Here is a 27,132-nt window from a genome sequence, read left to right as displayed (position 1 = left end):
TTACACATTTTGTTATTAGATGAAGTCAGTAAACATCTAGTGAGTTCTCCAAGGATACTGGGCCATATAGGTTTGGGTTGAAGTGCCCCCAGGAACCTTACCATCTAGTCGGGAAGAAAACACAAACACACTAGAAGTTTTAAGTGGTACTCAGGTCAAATTGTATAAAAACAGATAAAATGTAAAATATATATGAAAATTATATTTAAAGGCTCCCTGATGCACCGTTAATTACTGTTTTAGTTTGCTAGGGCTGTCATAACCAAGTGCCACACACTGGGTGGCTTTCAGACGACAGAAATTAGTTTTCCCATGGAGCTAGAAGTCCAAGATTAAGCTGGTGGCAGTTTCTTGGAACACCTGGGTGGCTCAGTGGTTGAGCCTTGGGCCTCAGGGTCATGGAATGGAGTCCTGAGTCGGGGTCCCCGTGGGGAGTCTGCTTCTCCCTCTGCCTATGTCTCCGCGTGTCTCTCATGAATAAATAAAATCTTTAAAAAACAAACAAAGATGTTGGGCAGCTTATTCTGAGGCCTCTCTCCTTGGTTTGTAGATGGCCTTCTTCTCCCTGTGTCCTCACCTACTCCGTCATCTGTGTGTGTCTGTGCTCTAACCTTTTCATGAAACAACACTAGTGCTCCGAGATTAGGGCCTACCCTACTGACCTCATTGCTACTTCATTACCACTTTAAAGACCCCATCTCCAAATACAGCCACAGTCTGAGGGACTCTGGACTAGTACTTTGACATAATGATTGTGAGGCTGTGGTTTAGCTTATAACAATAACTGAGTAAATTGTGTGGACTAGGGATCCCGATGCTACCACAGGAGTCTTGATGAGCCACAGACCGACTTCCTACAGCAAGCTCAGACAGACCCAAACACACAGATCCTTCTTTGATTCTCTTGGTGGCAGGCTGCCTGCAAATTAGTGCTGTTTAAATAAATTGCTATCTTCTAGTTTAAAAAGTTCAATAAAATTCCTAATGTATTTTTATCTCTACAGGATAGTGTATCAAATATCAAAAGGAGAAAGTTCAAATATTCATTCGAATAAATGATTTTGCTTGTGGGAAACAGTAAATAAGTTTATTGCAGTATAATTATTTTTGTCTCTCCCTTCTCTCTCCCTTAATCCTTTTTTTAAAAAAGATTTATTGGGACACCTGAGTGTCTGGCTTCAGCTCAGGGTGTGATCCCGGGGTCCTGGGATCGAGTTCCACATCAGGCTCCCTGTAGGGATCCTGCTTCTCCCTCTGCCTGTGTCTCTGCCTCTCTCATGAGTTAAAAAAAAAAAAAAAAAAAAAAGATTTATTTATTTATTTGAGAGAGAGAGAGACAGAGGTGGAGACAGAGACAGAGCGCAGAAGGGAGGGGCAGAGGCAGAGGAAGGGAGACAGAGAGAGTCTCAAGCAGACTCCCCAGTGAGCACAGAGCCTGATGTGGGGCTTGATATCAGGATCCTGAGATCATGACCTGAGCTGATGTCAAGATCAGATGTCTGCTTAACAGACTGGGCCACTTAGGCGACCCTCTCTTTTTATTCCTTTGGAATGAGGATGGTCCACAGGCTGTGGAGACTTTACTATAAGCAGGCCATGGTTATAAAGGAGGCAGGAAGTAGATGCCAACGTGCGGCAGGAGAGATTTTTAGAAACTTGGTGATGAGGAGGCTCCATATGGAGCAGGTGGCCCTGATTCTGGGGGCCAGCGTGTACCCATATATCAGTGGATCTGGTACCATCAGGTTGTCATATGGCTGCATGGAACTTCTCAACTGACTTTGACAGACTATTTCTACAGTAGTCTTAAATTGCACTTTTCTATGTGTATATACCAGAATCTATTTAAAAATTCAGTTTTTTTTTTTTTTGATAACCAGACTGTTTTCAACTCTTTACTCAAAAGAACACTGCAGTGAACATCTACATGATGAGTTTTATTTGCATTTAAATTCTTACTCTCCTGTAGCCAGACTCTTTTTTTAGTATGAGCAAGGTGTTATGCTCTTTGGACGTATGATGGCTTGCTTCTGGTACTTAGTCATCAGGGTTATACTCAGGGACTGAGATGGTGTGGCTATGACACCCTTTCTCTCCTGCCACACACACACACACACACACACACACACACACACACACACACACACAATTCACTGACTGATTTCTTCTGTAGGGAGACACAAAGCAGAAGGAAGGAACACCAAAATCAGAAGCTAATGCCGCCCTGGAGACTGGGGCACTTCAGAAAGCCCCAGGAGATTTATAAAGGAAAAGCTTTGAGATTCTAGGGAAGGATTTCATCGACTGTAGGCAACAATAAGAACTGCCTTGCCACCAAAGTAAAATAGAGAATTAAGGGAATTGTTTCAATAGCTGCTAATATCTTGAATGATTTAGCCGAAGACCCTAATTTCACTTTCTACAATATCCATCTCAGCTTAAGGTCTATTCTAGAACAATTTTGTTTCCTTTTTGCATATGAGTATTTCAGAGACAAGCATGGGATAGCATGTGCATATTTGGCACTTGTTTTGGAGAATAAAGATTAAGTACAATACTTTTGGACATGATTTTCCCCTTGGTTTGAGCCAATTCCTAAATATTTATAGATTAAATCCTGAAATTAATTTTTAACTTCTAACACTCCTGGAAAATCAGAATGTGTTATATTCAAAGGTAAGTGTCTCTTGTTTTATTTGCTCATTTATTTTTGTTAAACCAAAATGTAATGGGAAGTTCCCACCTAATAGTGGAGCTCTGCCCTTGCAGTGTGAAAAGCTTCATAAACAATATGTAAATGAATGGGTTGTGTTCCAATAAAACATCATTTATAGGCACTGCAATTTGAATTTCATTTCATCTTCATTTGTCACGAAATAAAATACTCTCCTCCTTTAAAAAACTATTCATAGGGCATTTAGGTGGCTCAGTGGTTGAGTGTCTGCCTTTGGCTCAGGTCGTGGTCTAGGAGTGCTGGTACCGAGCCCCGCATCAGGCTCCCTGTGGGGATCCTGCTTCTCCTTCTGCCTATATCTCTGCCTCTCTCTGTCTCTCATGAATAAATAAAATCTTCAAAAAAAAAAAAAAAACACTTCATAAATGTAAAAACCATTCTTATCTGACAAGCCTTACAAAAAAAGGTGGTGGGGCAGATTTGGCCTGTGGACTATGGTTTGCTGAACCCTGACGTAGAAGAACTGACAAATTTCAAATATTCACTACTAACCTTTGGTTAGTTACAGGAAATTGAAGGCCGGTTGCTGTAAGATAAGCAAGATAAGGTGTATGAAGCAGGGAGTGAAGTTTTCTTGCTTTAAGTATTTCTAGAGACTGCCCATAGCCCTAGTAAGTCTACAACTGCCGTGGCCCTTGCAGGTTGCACTGGCTACTTGTTGCATGGTGGCTTTTAACAAGGGCCACAACATGTTTTGAATGAAAAAACACCTGCTTACAATGCTAACCAGACTCAAAGGCAGAAAGCATAGCAAATGAAATCTTTCCATCCAAGCAGGCTTTTCCGGTAGTGAAACTAAAAATGCAGCAGTACATATTGGTGAATCTGTTTTCACACTTGTGCTTGAGGGCACGACACGGTGACCCCACCTGGGAACTCTGCTACTCTGAGTGGCTGTGCAGTAGAAACCACCAGACTTCCCAAACAGGGAAGCAAGCTCAAGAATGTGTCGTGTAAGGGCCTGTAACTGTCTTTAACCTTGAATCCTCCTTTTTTTTTAAGATGGGATTTTAAATCATGCTTTTGAGTTGCTTAGGAAGTAACAGAAATAATAACATACTTTCTTAACGCTTTCACAAGACTACAGCACCATTTATCAACATCCCCAAAATGGTTCGGATGTTTTGAGGCAAGACCATTTCTGGGACAGTGGTAAGTGTTGTGCTAAGCCCTGTATCACCTATGAGAACCCAGGCTACCCACATTGTTTTAATCAATGAGAACCTCTCAAGCAAAGGGGCTTCTGTACCATCCTAGACTGTAAACACAGGTGCAAATGACTCTATGACTTTTAGCCACCCTATGACAACACCACTTCATTTATTCTCCCTCAGCCTGTGTCTCTCATGAATAAATAAATAAAAAAAATATTAAAAAAAACTAATGAGATCAGGAAAGTGAGGGTTTTAGGTTCAAAAATGAGAAGACATACTGACCATGATATTCAAGCCTCTAACTTTACTCATATGCAAAAAGGAAGAAAATTTGAATTTATCAAATTTTAAGAAGGTAGTTTCTATGTAACAAAAATAAAAGTTTCTCATCAACATCCTGACATCCTGACAACCACTTTTTATACTGAGATATGGCTGATATATAACATGGTATTAGGTGTATAGCATCATAATTTGATAGGTGTATATACTGTAAAATGATTATTACAATGCATTCCATCACCACACATAGATACAACTCTTTTCTCTCTGATGAAACTTAAGATTAATTCTCTTAGGAACCTTTTTCTTTTTTCTTTTTAGTATTTTGTTCTTTTTTTAAACCGAGTTTTAATTGATATAACACATTGTATTTGTGTTATATCAAACATAATTTGATATTTGTATGATTGTGCAATGATCACCACAATTAAGTTTAGTTAACATGTCACCAATGTTACAAAAATTTTTTTCTTGTAATGAAAACTTTCAAGATTTACTCTCTTAGTAATTTTCAAATATGCAATATGGTATTGTTATCTATAGGCAGTATGCTGTACATTATTATATCTCCAGGACTTCTTTATCTTACAACCAGATGTTTGTACCTTTTGACCACCTTTCCCCATTTTGTCCACCTACTATCTCTGGTGCAATCTGTTTTCTGCACATTTTCTTTGTCCATTTATCTCTTGATGGACACTTAGATTGTTTCCATATCTTGGCTATTGTGAATAACACTTCAATGAACATGAGGGTGCCAATATCTTTTTTATATAGTGATCTTGTTTCCTTCAGATAAATGTCCAGAAGTGGAATTGCTGGATCATATGTCTGTTCTATTCTAAAATTTCTGAAGAAACTCCATATTGTTTTCCGGAGTGGTTGCACCAATTTACATTCCCACCAATGTGCACAAGTGTCCCCTTTACTCCAAATCCGTATCAACGCTTGTTATTTCTTGACTTTGCTAATAGCCATTCTAACAGGTGTGAGGCAATAGCTCATTGTGGTTTTGATTTGCATTTCCCTGATGATTAGTGATGTTGAGCACATTTTCACGTACCTGTTGGCCTTTGGATAACGTCTTTGGAACAATATCTATTCAGATTCTCTGTGCATTTTTAATTGGATTTTTTCTTTGAGTTGTATGAGTTCTTTATATATTTGGATATTAAGCACTTATCAGAGATACGATTTGCAAATATTTTCTCCCATTCAGTAGGTTGCCTTTCCATTTTGTTGGTTTCCTTTACTGTGTAGAAGCTTTTTGGTTTGTTGTACTCCCTCCTATATAGTCCCTTGCATTTGATCTCAGGTCCAAAAAATCATTGCCAAGACCTGCCAAGAGCTTACCCCTATGCTTGTGTCTGCTGTTACAGTTTCAGGTCTTATGTTTAAGTCTTTCATCCATTCTGAGTTGATATTTGTGTATTATATAAGAAAGTGGTCCAGTTTCATTTTTTTGAATGTGGCTATCAAGTTTTCCCATTGATTGAAGAGACTGTCATTTCCTCAATGTATATTTTTGGCCCCTTTGTTATAAATCAATTGACCACATATGTGTGGGCTTATTTCTGGTCTCTGATGCTGTTCCCATTGATGTATGTATATCTGTTTTTATGCCAATACCATACTTTTGACTACTATAACTTTGTAATATGATTTGAAACCACAGAATATAATGCCTCCAGCTCTGTTCTTCATCCTCAAGGTGGCTTTGGCTATTCATGGTCTTATATAGTTCCATCAAATCTTAGGATTGTTTGTTCTATTTCCATGAAAAATGCCATTGAAATTTTGATAGGAATTATATTCAATCTGTATATTGCTTTGAATAGTATGGACATTTTAACAGTGCTAATTCTTCCAATCCATGAGTATAGAATATCTTTCCATTTATTTGTGCCTTCTTCATTTTCTTTCATCAAGCCTTATAGTTGTCAATGTACGTGTTTTATCTCCTTGCTTAATTTATTCCTAGGTCTTTTATTCTTTTTGATGCAATTATAAATAAAATTGTTTTCTTGGTTTCTCCTTCTGGGATAGTTCATTATTGGTGTATAGAAATGCAACTAATTTTTGCATATTGATTTTGTACTTGCAACTTTACTGAATTTGTTAGTTCTAACAGTTTTTTTGGTAGAATTTGGGGGGGGGTTCTATCCATGATATCACGATATTTGTAAATAGTGACAGTTTCATTTCTTCCTTTCTGATTTGGATGCCTTTTATTTATTCTTCTTGTCTAAATACTCTGCCTGGATTTCCAGTTCTAGGTTGAATAAAAGTGATGAGTGGGCATCCTTGTTGTGTTCTTTATCTAGAGGAAAAGCTTTCAGCTACTCGCTATAGAGTATTATGTTACCTGTGGGCTTGTCATATACGGCCTTTACTTTGTTGAGGCACACTCCTTATATACTGGGTTTGTTGAGAGTTTTAATCATGACAACAATCTTTGACTCCTAATTTTTCCTTAAGAGCAATAACTAATACTTGCTAGCCCTTACCACATGTCAGATATACAGAGTACTTTACAAAGTCGTGTCTGTTACCTCATGTAATCTTCATGACCACTCTATGAGACAGGTGTCATTATTATGTTTTTCAGGTGGAGAAACCAAAGCACAGAGAGAGAAGGCCCATTTCTAGATGCACCTCTGTATCCTTATAGGTCTGGGGCATAGAAAGATCCCCAGTCTGTAAAGTCTTATTTGGGCAGAAGAGTGCAATAATTCTGGGGACAGAGTACCTGGGTTTGAATCCCAGCTACCTCATTTACTAGCTTTTTGAACTTGGGACAAGTTATTTAGTCTTTTAGTACTTCAGTTTCTTGATCTACAAAGTGAGCAAAATACTACCTATCTCATAGAGTTCTTATATGTGTTAATGAGTTAATATACACAGAGCTTTTATAAAGCTGTCATCATCAAGACTGTATGATACTGGCACAAAAACAGACACATGGATCAGTAGAACAGAATAGAGAACCCAGAAATGGGCCCTCAACTCTATGGTCAACTAATCTTTGACAAAACAGGAAAGAATATCCACTGGAAAAAAGACAGTCTCTTCAATAAGTGGTATTGGGAAAACTGGACAGCCACACGCAGAAGAATAAAATTGCACCATTTTCTTACACCATACACAAAAATAAACTCAAAATGGATGAAAGATCTGAATATGAGACAGAAATCCATCAAAATCATAGAGAACACATATAGCAACCTCTTAGCTCTTGGCTGTAGCAACTTCTTGCTAGACACGTTCAAAGGCAAGGGAAACAAAAGCAAAAATGAACTACTGGGACTTTATCAAGATAAAATGCTTTTTGCACAACAAAGGAAATACTCAACAAAACCAAAAGACAACCTACAGAATGGGAGAAGATATTTACAAATGTCTTATCAGCTAAAGGGCTAGTATCCAAAATCTATAAAGAATTTATCAATCTCAATACCCAAAAACCAAATAATCCAGTCAAGAAATGAGCAGAAGACATGAACAGATATTTCTCTAAAAAAGACATACAAATGGCCAATAGACACATGAAAAAATGCTCAACATCACTCAGCATCAGAGAAATACAAGGCAAAACCACAATGAGATACCATATCACACCAATCAGAATGGCTAAAATTAACAAGTGAGGAAATGACAGGTATTGGAGAGGATGCAGAGAAAAGGGAACCCTCTTACATTGCTGGTGGGAATGCAAGCTCATACAGCCACTCTGGAAAACAGTATGGAGGTTCCTCAAAAAGTTAAAAATAGAGCTACCCTACAACCCAGAAATTGCACTACTAGAGATTTACCACAAGATATAAATGTAGTGATCTGAAGGGACACTTGCTGCCCAATGTTTATAGCAGTAATGTTCACAATAACTAAACTATGGAGAAAGCCCAAATGTCCATTGACAGATGAAGAGGTAAAGGAGATGATATATATATATATATACACACACACACATACACACACAATGGAATATTACTCAGCTATCAAAAAATGAAATCTTACCATTTGCAATGATGTGGATTAAACCAGAGGGTATTATGCTAAGCAAAGTATATCAATCAGAGAAAGACAATTACCATATGATCTCATTCATATGTGGAATTTAAGAAACAAAACAGAGGGTCATGGGGAAGGGAGAGAAAAATAAAATAAGATGAAATCAGAGAGGGAGACAAACCATAAGAGACTCTTAACTACGGGGAACAAACTGAGGGTTGCTGGGGAGGAGGGGGGATGGGGTAAGTGGGTGATGGGCATTAAGGAGGGCACTGGTAATGAGCACTGGGTGTTATATGCAACTGATGAATCACTAAACTCTACCTCTGAAGCTAATAATACACTATATGTTAATTGAATTTAAATAATAATAATAATAAATATATACACAGAGCTTTTGGAGCAGTCTCTGCCCATTGTGAGCACTACATCATTTCCTTTATCACAGTACGGGTTGGCTCTGTGGAGCCGTTTCCCAGCCCTGAGGATGACTTGTGCTGACGTCATCCATTTTGAGTTTGCTCTCTGGAATGATCAAGGGCTGGGCTAGCAAATAGCTTAATGAGGAAGTGAAACAGATAAAGCTACATTAAAAATCATAGTTATATAATTATGTAACAAATACTACATGTTGATTTATATATAGCTATGTAATAAATACTACATATTGATGTATGCTATACGCACACACACTTTTAAATTTTTTATTGTGGTAAAGTATGCATAAAACTTACCATTTAAAATGTGCAGTTCAGTGGCATTAAGCACATTCACATTGTTGTGTAATCAACACAATTGCCCATCTCCAGATTTTTTCATCATCTCCAGCATAAAACTATACTTAGTAAAGAGCACCTTTCCATTCCTCCCTTCTCCTAGCCCCAAGTAACCACCATTGTACTTCCTGTCTCCATGAATTTGACTATTCTAAGTACTTCACATAAGTGGAACCATATTTTATGTTTAGATCTATAGATTGAATGCCAGGAACTGTACGAGTTAGAGGTTATCCACATGTTACACTCCCATTTTTTTACTTTCTTCTTTTTCTTTCTCTTCTTCATTTTAAAAATAAACTTTCTTCTTTTTTTCATGTAGAAAAAAGGGCCCTCCAAATCTAGGGAGGAAGAGGTACATAGACTTTGGGGCAGGGAGACAGTGGCAGAGAAGTACAAGCCTCAGAAAAGAGGAAGAATAGGAAATAATTAGGACATGAAAATTGTTCTATAAAAAGAGTAGTAACTCACTTAGAGTCTTATATCCTTGCTGATTGAAGTGATTTAGACTGTGTGTCCATGTCTAATCCAGTTTTGTGACAGGGCAGATATAACTTGACTGATTTGCTTTGGCTACTCTCGGCCTACCCTTAGAACAGAGGCTAGGGCCGTCTGCCCAAATCCCATGGCAGGGAAATTCAGGATCCTTTAAAAATGACTGTGAGGTTGGTAACCATTAGTAATATCCTCTATGGTAGTGCATGGCTTCTTAACATGTGTATTCTATTTCATAGGGCAATTTAGGGAATATGAAGTCAGAGCTTAAAATACCCCCAGTCCAACTGGCCCTGTTTTGATTCAAGGGCTGACTTGAGAGCCTTACCCCCTGATTATGATGAGACTCTGATAAGAGTATTGGATCTGGTTTATTTATTTATTTATTTATTTATTTATTTATTTAAAGATTTTATTTATTTATTCATGAGAGACACACAGAGGTAGAGACACAGGCAGAGGGAGAAGCAGGCTCTCCCCAGGGAGCCTGATGTGGGACTCAAGTCGACCCTGGGATCAAGAGCCAAGCCAAAGGCAGACACTCAATCACTGACCCACCCAGGTGTCCCTGGATCTAGTTTTAAAAGACTCACATTATGGCTCTCTTAATAAAAAAAAGTCTGCTCTGAGAAGCCAGCTGTAGGCTCCAAGCTTTAGAGGCACCATATATCTCTAATACCAAAAGGCACACAGTATGTGGACCTCCATGGGTTCTCTTGGCCTGGGTCCTGCAAATGGTAGGTAGGGCCGGCCGTGGATTCATGAAACTCTCTTGATCTCTGCCCACGTGTAAGATAGGGATGATCATAGCTGTCAGACATCATCCTGGGGCATCAGGTAGACCAACCGAGGTAGCTAGCTATCTGGAGGTAGGCTGAAGGAAGCAGATATGAATTGCTACAATTTACAATTGTTGCTATATTCTCTGAAATGATATTGATTGCTTTTTTCCAAGTGCCAAAATATTTAGTTTCGATTACAGGTGGTTTTTGTTTTGTTTTGTTTTTAATGATTCATGGCTCACTTTTTCAACTAGAGTAGGTTACTTTCTTCTAGGGTGGGTGAGAGAGGTGCAATTTTTAAAATTTGCCATGTTGCAGGCTTCCAGATTCAAAACCTAAAAAATTATTTAAAAGAGAAATTAGGGGATCCCTGGGTGGCTCAGTGGTTTAGTGCCTGCCTTTGGCCCAGGGCACGATCCTGGAGTCCCAGGATTGAGTCCCACGTCGGGCTCCCAGTGTGGAGCCTGCTTCTCCCTCCTTAATTAAAAGAGAAATTAAGGGACGCCTGGGTGGCTCAGTGGTTGAGTGTCTGCCTTTGGCTCAGGGCATGGTCCTGGGGTTCTGGGATCGAGTCCCACATCTGGCTTCCCTTGAGGAATCTCCTTCTCCCTTTGCCTATGTCTCTGCCTCTTTTTCTGTGTCTGTCATGAATAAATAAATAAAATCTTTAAAAAAATAAAAAAATAAAAAGAAATTAAAATAAAAAAGTTTAATGTGTAGATTTATGATCATTTAAAAAGCAGTACATGGTAAAATTTGATCTTTAAAACTCTCTTTTCATGTACAAACAGTAAAAAATCTGACAGAGCTAGGCTGGAAAGTAAACTCAAAATTAGCACTTTGATATCAATAAAATGGATATGCAAAAATCTTACTCATTTTTTATTATTGTTTTCATCAATAGAATAGAAAAAGTAAGTTTATCATTCAGATAAACTTGCACGGATAAAAGTTTTTCAGATATGGTAAAAATATTTATGTAAAGACTTTCCTGGCCAAGTGTATTTGGGGCATATGTAGTGTTTTGTAATGCTGGCTGGGTGTTGCCTTTCTCGTAGACAGAAAGGAGAAGTCAATGGATTTGTGAGCATGAGTAGAGAGAGGAAGTATTCGTAAGAGCTCAGGGCAGAAGTCAGAGATTCAAGAATTGTATGTGCTGTTCTTGATTTTGAAACTAACTGATCACGTGATTGTGGGTCAATCTCAATTTCTATAAATGGAAAGATTAGATGATTCTACAAATCCTTGCCATATATTGGATGGAGTAACTTGTAAGAAGAATTTCTTGCCATCTTCCTACAAAAATAAAAGGACAATGACAACCTAACTATTTTAGCTAAGGACACAAAAGCCTGTGATTAATGCAGCGTTTTTACAATTTAGCAGAGTTGTTTTGCTCAATGCTTCAACTCAAAGAAGCGGTCCAGAATCTGTCCTAGAATAGTGTGAAGGGTCTGCAGGTAAGTAGGGCAGAGAGTCACAGGGGCTCAGAGAAGGGACTAGTCCATAGAGGGTGGCAAGAGGGGACAGGAAGGCAAGGGAGTGACAAGGAAGGCTTCTGAGCTCACAGAGCTAGGCTGAGTTGGTTTTAATCAGATGACTACTATGGATTAGGGATATGTCCTAGCTGAGGGAATGGCCTATGCAAAAGCTGGAACTGAACAGTAGGGTCAGGGCTGGATGGTAGGGTGAGGGGAGAGTGAGTGGCGTGGCTGGGAGCTGAGCAGGAGGGAGCTGGCTGTGCGGGCTTCTAGGCCATGGGAAGGCATTTGAGCTTTATTATGAGGGCAGCATGAGGGAAGACTCCAGAGTGATATCCAGGGTTTTCTCTTGGGCACAGAGAAGGAGGCAATAGCCATTAAAATGTTTTAAAGTTGGGAGAGATGTGACCAGATCTGGAACTTAGAAAGCCTTGCTCTGGCTGCCAAATTAGAAGACAGGTTGATGGGAACAGCTCTGGAGTCAGAAATAAGTTAGGAGGCTGCTGTAGCTATTGATGCTAGAGATGAGGATGGTCTGAACTAGGATATAACTAGTAGAGAAAAGATGATTCACTAATTATCTAGAAATTTGAAATTTTTACCTAGGAGTTATGAACAAAAAGTCAAAATTTATTTGGTCAACCAAATGGCCATTGTAGCCTTCATGGCTTGGTTACTGTGTAGTATTCATTGCCATATAACTAATTATCCTCAAACTCAGCAGGTTAAAACAACACACATTTACCTCACAGTTTCTGTGGGCCAGGAGTCTGAGTGTAGGTTAGCTGGCTGTCTCTGATTCATGGTGTCTCCTGAGATTGCAGTTAAGCCATTGGCCAAGGCTGTGGTCTCATTGGAAGGCTCCACCGGGGAGGGATATGCTTCCAAGCTCACTCATGTACTTGTTGGTAGGCCTCACTGGCTTGCCGCAAGGCCTCTCAACATGGCAGCTGGCTTCCCTTGGGGTGAGCGAACCAAGAGTGAAAAACAGTGCCCAAATGGAAGCCTCAGTCTTTTTGTAACCTAATCTTAGAATTAGACTCTTTCACTTCTGCCAAATTCTATTTGTTTTTCTCCTCACACTAATGGGGAGGGTATTTACACAAGGGTGTGAAAACCAGGCATGAATCACTGGGAAGCCATTGTAGAGGCTGCTTACTAGTTAGCAATTATACTTCACATTAAAGATATCACTTTAGGTTGTCCATCAGCAAAAATTTCAGAAGGTACTATTGCAAAATGATGTAAAATTCCAAAGGGAAGTAATTATGAAGATGCAAGTCATTTTTTAATGTCTCATTCTTGGTGTTAGTAAGAAGCAGTAATGATTATCTGATGACCGTGCAAAGGTCTAGCTCTTCTACCCTTTGAGGCTTTTTACCCACCTTTTCTAGGTCTCTTTTCATGCTACCCTGCTTGCCTGATTTATTGTCACATGCCTCAGTATAAAATCTCAACTGTTATAGTTGCCTGATAAAATGCAACTAGAAACCATTTCTCTCTAGAGAGAACTCTGCTACCAAATGATGAGACTGTTGCTAGAACCTGATGAGAAATTTAAAAAAAATTAAAAACTCTTTTTGTGAAATTGAATTCTGGGGAAGTGAGCCATGATTGCTTCAAACTGTGGTTTACATTTTCTCTGACAGAAGGGCATGGGACTATCCCAAGGAATGCTGTCTTTCTAGCCCGGTTTTGTGGGTGCAAATAAGTATATGCAATGAATCCATGCAGTGGGGGCACAGAGAGAGGAACAAATCACCCAAGGGGCCTGCAATCCCAAAGGGTAGAACTTGAAATACTCTTTATAGCCCACTCTCAGTTCTCCAGGGCTCTCCAGTGTTTGTCTTGAGGTTGAATCAGAACAGAGCAGGACAACATAGTGATGCTGGCCCCTGCAGGGCTGAGCAGACAGGGATCACAAGATCCACTCTGATTAATGCAGGGGGGTGGCGAGACCTAAGAAGGGGGCCTCGAAGTGCACTCTTTTTAGAGAATATGCCATTGAGATTCTCTGGAGCTGTATATGCATGTATGTGCTTTCATAGTCTTAATAGTTGCGATGTAAATAACCATGCCTTTGTAGGGAATATTTGGGTTGTTTTCAAATTTTTCCATATATGCAATGAACATCTCCATATATATGCCTTTCATCCCCCCCCCCCCCCCCCGCCAAGTATTTCCATAAGGCAGGTCCTCAGGAGTCAGGTAAGCAACAGGGGGTGTATATCCAGGCTAGACTGAGGGCCAAAGATGAAGAGGCCAGGATGGATCAAGACCATGTCTAGAGGCCAGTCCAATCATATCAGTGTGTAAGGCCCAGGAGGAGCAACAGATAAGCCTTAGATCCTGGGGGACACAGGACAAGAAACTATGTATTTGGAACTAGAGATACCTGTTGGAACTTAAATTCTCAAGCTGTAGCCACAGGTTTGGGTTGGCAGTGAGTGCTAGAGTACTCTGAGCTGTTTCAGATTCCATTCCACTGCTTTTGCAAAAGGCACTAATGATGAACAGCTACTGAACGAGTGAATTATTTATCGGAACAAGCTAGCATGGGGTGCTATTACTTTTAAATTGCTAACTAATGAGATAAAATCTGGTATCTAAATGTTGTTTTTAACTGGTACCGTGAGTTCCCAAAGTCTAGCAGCGCCTGGCATCCTTATTTGTTTAATAAATGACTATTAGGGAGAAGTATATTTCTTGTGTTTGCATACGATTTCCATTTCCTATGCACATTAATGTTTTAGAGGTTTTTTTTCTATTTATTTACTAGAAATCTAGTTTAAAGAAAATGAATTTGAATAAAGGGAGTGTAGGTCTTAAAACTTAAAATAAAACACTTCTTGTGCCCCTTGCCGTGGTGCAGGTTGAGAAGGTATCCTCCAGAATGGCAAATTCTCCAGAGGTCTCATGGAGCCCGAGCTCTTCATCAGCTCCCAGAGAGGGTGTCAGGCTTAAAAGAATTATATCAAATTCATCCAAGATCTGTAGCTAGTCGAGGCTCAGAGACAAGTCACTGTAACAGTTACAACGAAAACCTTCAGCATAGATGTTCACTATTTTTAATCTTAGTTATATTATTGCTATTTTATTTTTAAAGGATTAAAAAATCATGATTATACTCCATTTGGGACAATTAAACTATCATAACCTTACTGTTAGGACTTCCTAAGCTCTTATTTGAAATACTGTAAAAGAAATCTCCATATTTCTAGTTGGAAAGAGGAAGACCTGTGTACTATTTCATCCTATGTCATAAAATGCAAATTTGGTCATTTCCCTTTCCAGCTTAAATTACTATGTTTCCCTATTGGCTGAGGATGAAATCTGAATTCCTACACATTTGAGATTTAATTACAGGATACCAAAGCCTCAAAATGAAAGTGTCCTTTTTTATTCTCTAGAAATCTAGATCTGCACTATCTGAACGGAAGTCATCAGCAACTGGCCCCATTGTAGGTACTGAACACACGAAGTGTAGCTGGTACCAGTGAGAGATACTGTGTTTAAAATATACACTGGATATTGAAAACTTAGTGAGAAAGTAAAATAGCTCATTAATAAGGGTTTATATCATTTCCATATTGAAATAATATTTTCAATATAGTCAAATATATTATTAAATTAATTTCATCTTTTTTTTTTACCTTTAAATGTGGCCACTAGAATATTTAAAATTATATTTGTGGCTCATATATTTCTATTGGACAGGGAATCTAGATGATTCCAGTAAATACTCTTCACTATTTCCTCAAGGCATCTTGCTTAATTTCAGAATGCCTCCTTCATTCAAAGCTGGAGAATGAACCTACTCTTTTCTTGCAGAAAGGCGAGTTTTGTCTCACAGAGTCTCCAGGAACTGAGTGTCTCTTAGGAAAAGTAAGGAATTGCCCACAGGCTGACACTAACTTGCCTCTCTTGGGTGAGCTCTACCTCCTAAACTTCTCTCAGATGTGCCTCTGCCTTTGGTCCTCACTGCCATACACACACATCACTGATGTGGATGAGGGCCTCCTCCCTTGCATCCTGCTTCCAGTTGGGCTAATTCCTGAGTCGGAGAGCTCTCTCGAAGGGAGTTCTTCATCTGGAGCCAGTGGGCACCACAGGGATCAGGGGTAGAACTCAGGCAGTCTGCGAACATGCATGGCAAACATAAAAACAAGGCCCTACCAGTACCGGGGCCCTGCCACCAATAGATAGTTTACGTATTTTCATAGAATATTCTAGTTGCAGCTTTCTTGAAATACCACTTACAGGTCTCACTACTTGGAAACTGCAGTAGCTGGTAGACCCTCTGGTGGATTTTATTCAATGTGTTGATTTAAAAAAGCTACACCATGTTCAGGATGCAGTGTGCACTCCTTAGCACGGCACAGGACACCATGCGTGCTCTAGCAACTTCACCATCGGTTTGACATCTACTGAATGTAGCCTAAATAGACTCTGCGTGCTTTTGCCTTTGTGGCTTCTAAATGCTGGTTCCATTCTTGGAATGTCTTGTCCTGATTTGTCAATCTGTGATGACTTCCCATGCTATTCAAAGGGCGGCCTTCTCATGTTACACAGGGCTCCGTGTCACGTCTCGGCTCCACGGGAGGGGCCAGTCTGGGTCTTGTTCCCTCACTACCCACTCCACTGTTTCTGAGTGTGGTATCTAGCACTGTTTCCGGTAGTAAATAGACAGACGTTTTTTATAGGAGTATACAAATATTAAAAGGGAGAGTGATATTTCATTTACAGTAATATTTGAAATTGTTTTTCATATACATTTTAAGTTAAAAAATTAAACGAGTTAAAAAAAAACCTGACCCCACACATTGACACAGACATAGAGATGTTCTGTTGGTAGCAGACAACTGCCTGAAAGTCTGGGCAGCCCAGGCCTGGCTGACGTCTTGCTTCTGCCTGGTTGGGCTGTGATCTGGGCAGATGAGGGCTTGGGGAGCGTTTTGTGTTGTTTCTTAAACCCCCCTACTGCCTCTAAAATTCGCCCACGTCGACTGAGTAGGATAGCCTGACGTAAGACATTGACATTTAGAAAATGAGTGAACTGTACACAAAAATTTTTGATGCTAGTTTTTCATTTTCTATGTCACAAAAAAGTTAAACAATGAAAGTTGCTATCTTAAGATAATGTACTTTCTAGCAATAAATCAAAATCTAAGTGGATATTTTCTAGGAAATCATAGATTATTAAAAAACCTTCTGAAAGAAAACATTGAAAAGAGGCTTTTAAAAAATGCTACAATGAAAATATCTTGCTTGAAAAAGTATCAGGCCCAGTTTTCCTGGAGTTCTAACCAAGGGTTCAATGAAGGGATAATGCTAATATTATTTAGGACCCAGAAAAAAAAATGGAAGCATTTCGCAAAGCTTCTGCCAGAATAGTCTAACTCTGATACCAAAACCAGGTAAGGTGCACGAGAACCAAACATAGAGGAAACTTACCAAGTGAAATCTAGTAGTGAACTAAAATAACACATTATAATAAAGTAGGATTTAATGATAAATGCCCATATGGTTGAATAATTTGAAATTTTAAGAGTGATTTAATACTTTATTAGATTAAACAAGAAAAAAAAAAAAACTCCAGGATAAAGTACTATCTCTAATTTTAAGGCAAGCTCTAACATTTAATAGAAACGCTTCTAACTTTTCATTGTAAAATAAAAAGCAAGGAGTAAGTGCCAGTATCATAATATTCTTGGCAGTTCTAACCAATATAATAAGAAAAGGATAAGAATTAAAAGGTATACATACTGGCAAAAAGAAAAACTCTTATATGTGGATGTCATGACTGCCGATCAAATCAAAGTGAATCAGTTAATAACAGAACTATTAAAAAGAACTCAGTGGGATGACTGGAGGTAAGAGAGTAAAAGTATTGTTATGTGCAAACAATACCTCCAGTAGAAAATGTAACAACAAAAAAGATCCTCATTCAAAATTAAAAGTGTGAAATATCAAGCAATAAACTTGGCAAAAATATGCAAGATTTATACAATTAAAATAATGAAGGCTTTATAGAAAGACAGAGAAGATCAGAAAGGGACATCATTTTAGTCTTTGGATAGATTCAATGTTGTGACATAGTTTTCCTAAACTGAAAACCTAAAATCCTAAAATCCTAAAGGGGATTTTAAAAATAGAACTGACAAATTCAAGTTCACTTGAAAAAGTAAAAAATGCTCAGGAAGAGCCAAGAAAAATCTGAAAGCTTAATGATGGGGGAATTTGCGACTATTAAGGCATACAATGAAAACTACAGTATTTAAAACATATGGCACAGGAGTGGACAAGTGATCGATGGAACAAAAAGAATTCCAGACACAGAATTCTCACACATACACACAAAAACAGAGAAAGTTTAGTTCTTTCACTAGAAAATGGTGAAAAAATCAGATGCCTAAAACACATGCATTTGAATAATAAATATATATGAAAACTGCTCATCCCTCACTAATAATCAGGACCTGCAAATTAAGATAACTTTATTATTGATTGGTTGGTAACACTAAGAAGTGAAAACATGCAATGTTTTTGAAAGCCTGGGGAAAAATGGCTCCTTTCATGCATAGTTGGTGAGAATATACATTTTTCTAGGGCAATTTAATATGGTACACCAAATATAAAAATAAGCATGACTTTTAACCTAAAAATTTCACTTCTAGATCCTACCCTACTTAGAAATATACACTGCAGTATCATCTGTAATTGCAAAAACTGAGACAATTTAAATGTTCATAGTAGGGTAATGGTTAAAATGATTCTCAGATCTGTACTATACAACTGGTAAAAATGATAGTGCAAATGTCTATGTATAAATGTGGAAAAAACTGTAAGGGATATTAAATTAACAAAGTCAGGTATTAAAACAATATAATCCCATCCCAATTCCCACTGTGTGTGTACAAGCTTTTATGACATAGGGAAATGTCTTGAAGCAACATACCTAGGTGCTGATAAACCTTGCCTTTGGGAAGCGGAATGGAAATGTGGGAGATGAAGTGAAGAGGAAGCACTTGAGACAGGTGAGGGTAGGAGTGTCATTTTTGAGTTGTTCACTTTGTGTTGAGGTTGACAATACATACCCATTTTTTACAAAAATGTCTTTTAAGAAGTTTTGCAATTTTAATTAATTAATTAATTAAAGATTTTATTTATTCATGAGAAGTAGAGACAGAAACACAGGCAGAGGGAGAAGCAGGCTCCCTGCAGGGAGCCCAATGTGGGACTTGATCCTGGGATTCCTGGATCACAGGCTGAGCCAAGCCATGCTCAACCGCTGAGCTACCCAGGCGTCCCAAGAAGTTTTGCAATTTAACAAAAGAAAAAAGAGTTGGATTAGAATAAGGGCTGCTAGCTTCCTCACTTGTGTTTTATCTGAAGCAGTTCCAGCAGCTTTACTTTTCATCCATTTTATGTATTTGGCTTCTTGGTAAGATTTTATTTGAACACAGGAGCTGCACAATAAAGTTCTTTTGGGCACTAATAATCTATAAATAAGTCTATAAATGTTATATTTGTGTGTGATTAGTGGAGAGGAATATTTTAATGTTGACTAGGCTTCCTGTTCTACTCATAAAAGGTTATGTATGTTCAGAAAGATAAATTAGTTTTAACATTAACAATATATATAAGAGGGACGCCTGGGTGGCTCAGTGGCTGAGTGCCTCCCTTTGGCCCAGGGTGTGATCCTGGGGTCCTAGGATTGAGTCCCACATCAGGCTCCCTGCTGGGAGCCTGCCTCTCCCTCTGCCTCTCCCTCTGCCTGTGTCTCTGCCTCTCTCATGAATAAATAAAAAAAAAAAAAACAAAAAAAAAACAAAAGAAAAAAACAATATATATAAGAAAACGTATTGTGAAAAAAAGGAATGCATGAAAAATTAAGTGACACAAACTAAAAAACTGGTGATTTTGTAAATCTGCTTTTACTCCTCCACCTCCTATCTCAGTGGCTAAGTTCTAGAGGCCACATGTTTATGACCAATCCTGCCATTAATTTAAAAATGATGACAAATCTATGACACATATATTAATGTTTCATGATGAGAAAATATAAAAACAAAGAACACTGACAGACTTTGATGTTGTAAGTCAATAAAAGAATTAACCCTTCACGACTGGTTCTATTACCTCTGTTACAGGACAATTGGGCGGGCACACAGTGTGAAGTTTCAAGACACTGCAGTTAGCACTGCTTCTTTATTCTCCAACAAAGCTGTTCTTATCTAATAGTTATTCTTTCTAGTACTTACTGGAAATTCCCCCAATTTATTTCAATACTCCTAGCTCCATCCCAGCCTAAACCATGTTTTGTTTAATATTTAACATGATTACATTATTTAAAGATAAAGATCTCAGATCCTTTTTTTTTTTAAAATTTTTTATTTATTTATGATAGTCACAGAGAGAGAGAGAGAGAGAGAGAGAGAGACAGAGACACAGGCAGAGGGAGAAGCAGGCTCCATGCACCGGGAGCCCGATGTGGGATTCGATCCCGGGTCTCCAGGATCGCGCCCTGGGCCAAAGGCAGGCGCCAAACCGCTGCGCCACCCAGGGATCCCCTCAGATCCTTGATAGAGTACTATGTCCGTGTCTTTTTATCTGCCTGTACAATTAACTGAATACGCTTTTTTAGATGAATAATTAAGCAACACACATTCTTCCTTTCATTGCCATTTTAATAGAAAAAATATAAACCCCAATGTTACAAAATATAGCTCACTCTATAAAATAAAAAGATGTTAAAAAGTAAATTCCAGATGGAGCAAAGACACAAAAATAGTAAAATTCTAGAAAAAAGCTTAGACAAATGTATTTGTCTTCTGGGAATGGTAAAGATTTTTCAAAAAATCATAAACCCAGAAGCAACAAAGAAAAAGACTGGTAAGTCTGACTACATAAAAATTTAAAAACTTATGTATGGCAAATAAAAAAGTCACAAAACAAGCAAAGCCAATAACAAACTGGAAAAACATATTTGCAACACCCAGTGAAGACAAAGGCTCTTTAATTTATGAAGAATTCATGCATATTATTAAGAAAAAGGTAATAATCCAAAAGACAAATTGATAAAAGATAGGAATAGCCAGTTTAAAAGGGGAAAACTATTATAAGACCAAAATATATGAAAATATGCTCAAATCTCATTCATAATTAAAGAATACATACAAATAATAAGATACAATTTTTCTGACACATGAGATAATTTAAAATTAAAATGCCTGATGATGCCCATAATAGTTGATAGTTGCAAAAAATTGCAAACAGCCCAAGTGTCCATCAGCAGGGGACTGGTTCAATTAATTATAGTGTATCCAGAAAAAATTACAAGATAGCCATGAAAAGGTATGAGGTAGGTCTGCATGTATGTAAGGACATGGAAAGGTCTTCAAGAAATATCTGTAAAAATGTACATAGTTTAAAAAAAAATTAAGTAAAAAAAAAAAGGAAGGAGTATTGAACAGTGCATCAATTAGAGGGAAAAAAGTGTATTAAAGTATACTGCAATTCCTTTTCTGCTTTCCAAAGGAAATATAAAATACTGTTGGTTGTAGTTATCTTTAGGTAAATGAATAAAGGGTACGTCTAGGGAGTGGGAGAGTTTTACTTTTTATTTTGTACCCTTTGGAACTGTTTATGTTTCTTCCCTTAGAGGTTTAACATTATTTATTTCAGCAGGGGTCAAATGGATGGATAGACTATAGCTCATAGCTCATTCATTGTTTTCTTATATCTCTATGTTAGAAAAAACACAGTAATTGTTTTTTTATTCACACAAAGATGTTAAACCAAAACGTGTAATTATAAAAAAAAATGGACACACACATACATATATACACATTGTCTGACAGTAAGCACAGGGGAAAGCCTACCTTTTCCATTTCAGACACTTACTATCCTACTGTATAATATACAGAAGTAACACTGTCCAAAGATGTCAAAGCACTTCATTCATATTCCTTGATCTACTGTAAGTTTCCATTTCATATGGTGATATAAGATCATGAGTACAAAATATCAGTGAATACAGAAAGAAATTCCAAGGGCCTCATCTGCATAGTGTTCTGGCCACACATAAACTTTTTGTCCCGTACCACCTCACAGTTATGATTCAGGTGCTGATCTTCGAATCAGGTCCCCAAAATAAGCAGTGATTGTCTTCAGTTTATTATTAAGAAAGTTTTGTTCTATTTCCACTTGCCCTCCAGGTCCAGCTAAGGATGCCACCTAAAAAAAAAAATGAATGAAGAAAGTCTTATAGAACATAAGCATGATTTCAAAATAAATCTTTTATTTATATGCTTTATCAAATAGGATGACTCTAGCTTTTTCACTGAAGTCTTTCAAATAATGAGGCATCTCAAATGTTTCTGTTACTTTCCAGGCAGGTATGATTGCAATATTTGGTGGCAGAGATACTTGTTTCAAACACTTCTGCTAAAATGGATATGACCATCATGCTATGTTATTTGTTCAAGACCTAATCTCTCCAATGCCAGAGGCTAAAGAACTCAGAGGAAGAGAAAATGAACATATCCTTCCCAAATGTCAGGTTTATCTATTACAATAGAAACTTAAAGAATAACTCTCTTCCCTGAAAGCTTTTGTTTTCTTCCCCTTACTGTCTCACTCATTCAAGAATATTATTTACCAAACACCTGCTACATGATGCTAATAATCCATTAAAGTGCAAGACGGACTTGATCCCATTCTCTTGTGAGAGTTCTAGTCTTCACTATGTGTGTATTAAGCCCCCCTACTTTCTGAGGTCTACTAGAATACAGTGACCAACTTTTTTTTTTTCTTTTAAAGATTATTTATTTTAGAGAGAGGTAGAGAGAGAGGAGGGAAGGGGCAGAGGGAGAATCTTAAGCAGACTCCATGCTGAGCACTGAGCCCAATACAGGGTGCAGGGCTTGATCTCTTGACCCTGAGATCACGACCTGAGCCAAAATCAAGAGTTGGATGATTTACCAAATGAGCCACCTTGGCACTCCAAAACGTAGTTTCTGTAATTCATTCTGTTGTCATAATTGGCAAAACTGTGTATTTTCCAAAGAGAGATGCTGTTGGTTTAATTTAGTTTGGAGGTTGAGAGATCTAATCTCAGTGGTATTACAAATGCAACAGCAGCATCTGGCAGAAGGAAAGATTTATTGTGTATCACCAATGAGCATGTATTTTAAAGCATTTCAACTTCCTCTTAGAAAAAAAGTCAGATACAGAAATAGGGAAGAAACCACAGGTCATTCTAAAAGAAGCTGTCCCACGAAACCAGTAACAATGTCAATTATCAACCTCCACCTGCACAAGAGATATAATGAGATGGCTGTGTTTTTATCAATAGGAATAGCTGACAACTGGAGTCAAACACAGTATCTGCCATAATGATAGAAAGCACAGATGTATCCACTATTTACTAATAAGGAATATATTAAAGTAAAACTTTGGAAATTAAAAGTAGCCAACTAGTCCCAGGGTGGCAATTATAGGAGTAATTGCTTAATTTTCTATTTTGGTATCTTTATGCCAGTCTAATTTTTATTTCCTTTTCTAAGTTGGCTCCACACCAAATGTGGGACTTGAACTCATGACCTAGAGACCAAATGCCAGAGCCAACCAGGTGCCCCTGCAAGTCTGATTTTTCATAAGGAAAGGCAAAATGAACAATTTTGTCTCTAATGAATAAAAGGAATTCAGACTGGTACATCTAAAATACAATTATTTCACAGTAATTTTTCGAGGAGTTAGATAGAACTCAGGTGCAGTATTTCTCCTGTTTCTTTAAACAGTGATTTACTTAGAGGAAGTGACTAAGGCTTCAAAGGCTTAAGTTTTCTCTGGGGGAGTGGTGGTGGTTGGGGAGGAGAGGGGAGGAGAGGGAAAGGGGAGAGAAGAGGGCAGGTTAAGAGAACCAAGCAGACTGAAACCACAGGAAAAATGTGCTAGGATAGGTCTAGCAGAAAACCAAGAGCAAAGTCAGAGATAAATTTTAATACCAGTTCAACCATCAATTTAAAAAGATCTGAAAAACAGGAATACTACCTATCTCCCCTAAAGAGTGTATTTTGTGAGCCATCAATAGGATTACATTAAAATAAATCTCTTTTCCTTTCTCCCCACTTTTTAGAGGGTTGCCTGGACTTAGGTGCTTTGGATAGAGAAAGGAGTGGAGATGTGCTCATTGTGTGTGTTTCCCAGGTCTGTTGCAAAAACAGTTAATGAATTATTTTATTAAAAAGCTATTTACTGAGCACTTAGAGGTTTTTTGGCCCAGGCAGTGGTATGCAGCAAAAAACAAAAAAATTCTCTGCCTTCAAGAAGGCTGGAAGAGTCAGATGACAGAAAATATAGGAGGAAAAGGTGAATTGATATCAAAATACAATGGGAATACTTGTATCTATTCAGTGTTTAGAGAGAAACTAAAAAAAAAAAAAAAAAAAAAAAGAATGTTACTTTCATATGTTCTAATAAAAAAAAACAATTTCTAACTTTAGCTTTTTTGTACTTTTAAGGGTTAGGATTCTGGAGTTGAAAAGACGCTAAAGATTATGTAGTTCAAACCAGTAATGATTTGCTTCAATCAAACTTAATGCCATTAACCTCCAGCGGTCTGTATCTTTCACTAGCAGATTTAACTGGCAAAATGTTACTTGATTCCTTTTCCTTTCTTAAAGTTTAATTGAGGGAGAAGAAGGAAAGGAGGGGGTGAGACAGAGAGAAAGGCGTAGGTAGGTAAACAGATAAAGGTTATCAGCTATGGATCACATGCTACATTTTTGGCATATTACCCAAGTATACTAACTAGATTTACCAAAAGAAATCTCAATTATTTTGGATTGGAACTAGAACTAAGACTGGAACTCTCATCAACTAGATTTTATAAGTTGTTACTTGGGGACTGGGAAAGGAGAAACAGGTAAAGACCATGGTACAGGTGATAGCTTTACTAAAAATGAAAGGCATCAAAGATTTAAGAGCCAACTAAACTTTCAAAAGTGCATTTTTTCCTTTCTTTTTAAAAGTAAGCTCTATGCCCAGCTTGGGGCTTGAACTCACGACTGACTCTGAGATCAAGAGTTGCATGCTCTACGGACTGAGCCAGCCAAGCACCCCTCGTATTTTTCTTTTTCAAAAGCAAACTGATTTGAAATAAAAATGTATGGCAGCTGAACAAATGAGAGAGAATAACTACCAAACTGGATCCTAACGGAAAAACACATAATCAATATCAAGGATAGGAACACTTTATTGTAAGAAAGATACAGAAAAATTAGCACTGAAAAACAATCCTATCACTATACCGGAGAAGTGGTTGTATATGCAATTGCTCTTACAGGCAAATTACATCAGGTGAAAATGAAGAGTATCTTTTATGGGGTCTATGGATTTCTGCCAATTAATGACAGGAGTAGTGAGCATCTGAAATAATATTCGCTGTGATGGGAAACCTAATGCCCAGCAGGCAAGCACCTTATCTGTGGTTCCTTTTGCCCTCATACACCTTTTGTGACATCCAACAAATCATTACACACAAGTGAAGGTAAATTAGGTAAAAATATTTCTGATCAACAGTTCTCTAGGAGATAAAAGGAAGTATTTTTTAATTAGTAGAAAATCAGGTAATACTCAAAACTTATAGATTAGTTCTCTTTATCTGCACATGGTAATACAGAAATGCAATTTCTATGCTTAAGTGAATGAATCATTTTTTTACTAATAGTATTTTGCTAATAGTTTGAATGCTATCTCAGGCTCTCAAGATATCATTTCCTATTTCTTTTTTCAAATGTTTACTTGTTGATTAAAACAAATATGATTTTTAAAAGCCACCACTGTCAAGAGAAGCACAGTCATGACAGGTCAAAAAAATTCTCATGGGCATCAAAGGCTTACCTACATTAGTCTCTTAGAAGCTACCAAAAATCAGTTCACTAAGCTTTACTTCTTACGTGTTCTCAGAGCTGGAATCTGGAAACATGAAGACTGTACTTAAATTTAACTAGTTACATAAAGCACAACAGTCCAGAGAATCAGGATCCCTAGCTGTTAGCACAGGACTTGTCCAGAGCACTATGTGTGGTATCCTTCTATTTACTATTTACTGAAAAAATGTACCCAAAGGAGCAAAGGAAATATAAGCTTATGTTCAGAAGCATTTGTGTCTTTCCAATTCCACTTAAGAGGCCAGGTACATAGCCTCTGTGGAGAATGAGAATATATGTATTACAAGAACAAACAACACGGCTCTATTGTCCAACGGCAAACATCCCAGGGAAAAGCCAGCTAATAAACATTAGAAGTTGGTCAAATGTATCCTTAACTGCAATGCATGTACTAAGCAGTGGGTTTCCCTAGGAACAGAGGTGGTCTGGGAATCTAGGTACCAGTTACTAGAAGAGGTAAGAGAATACCCATGGCAGACAAAGCTCAGCAGCAAGTGCCTTCTAGTTTGTGGTGAATTTTTAGCCTTCTTTTGCTTTTCTCACCAATCAGGAATGGAATAGAACTGATCCAGTAGAAATTCTTCATAATTCTCTTTGCCTCTCTTGTCACCTCAACTTCTATTCTGTTCCCAATTTCAGGGTGGGCGAACACAGGGATAAGAGATGGATCTGTTCCTTTTGGTAATGAAACCCTTATCAGTGGGCACTGATCAGTAAGGCATTGCCATTGAGAGACAGAATGACCAGGCAAATCACTAAACTCCCCTAGCTCACTCACCTATAACTGTAGGCTGATAACCTGACTTGCTTACCCTAGCTGCTGTGATAATCCAATGAAATGTGCAGGGGAAAGCCCCAAACTCTAAGCATGCCATCCAGACAAGAAATATTAAACATTTATAACTAAAAATTATTTGTATTGTATACAAATTCAGGGTACTGGTTCTTTGTAGGATGAATGTACTTTTGAGTGCTTGCAGTCTTAGAGGGTGGTTGTTTTCAGGTTCAACAGTTTACTATTCCTACATGTACCAAAAATCCATCCAGTTCTTGGTCCTTCTATTCTCTCCTACTTCTATACCTGGACTAAGGGTCTTTCACATGATGACTTCATCATGTTTACCATGTGGACACAATTTTGGCTATATTGACAGTGCTGCTCTTAGACCAGATTTCTACTATAGAAATTTCATTTAAAGAATTTGACACAAATTTCTTATCACTCTTAATATTTAGAAACCAGTAAGGCCCTAACTTTTCATTTATTAAATAGATACTATTATAGCTTAGAAGTGATATTTGCAAAGAAATTAGTGGTAAATTTTTATTGCACTTAGCTAAAAACAAGGATGAAAAATGCTAATGAATGGAGTTTAATTATATTTAAAATATTTTTCCAAATAACATTACCTAATAGTTTCCATATTTATAAATAGCTTTAGTTATTTAAGTGCTTAAT

At 37.8% G+C, this 27,132-nt stretch overlaps 1 protein-coding gene across 3 annotated transcripts in view; it reads right to left on the bottom strand.

The window, feature by feature from the left end:
- Positions 1 to 20,384: 20,384 nt before the first annotated feature.
- TGS1 (trimethylguanosine synthase 1) overlaps positions 20,385 to 27,132 on the bottom strand; it is a 40,775-nt gene continuing 34,027 nt past the window's right edge. For all 3 annotated transcript variants that reach the window (XM_025477753.3, XM_049103771.1, XM_049103770.1), the window contains one exon: positions 20,385 to 21,954. In XM_025477753.3, coding sequence (XP_025333538.1) covers positions 21,832 to 21,954 — 123 coding nt within the window. In that variant the 3' untranslated portion in view covers positions 20,385 to 21,831. The remainder of the gene's footprint in view (positions 21,955 to 27,132) is intronic.

The sequence above is a fragment of the Canis lupus genome, chromosome 29 (assembly GCF_003254725.2).
Source record: "Canis lupus dingo isolate Sandy chromosome 29, ASM325472v2, whole genome shotgun sequence".
NCBI lineage: Eukaryota > Metazoa > Chordata > Mammalia > Carnivora > Canidae > Canis > Canis lupus.
The sequence above is the reverse complement of the archived record's forward strand: the minus strand, read 5'-3'. Positions and strand labels throughout refer to the sequence as shown.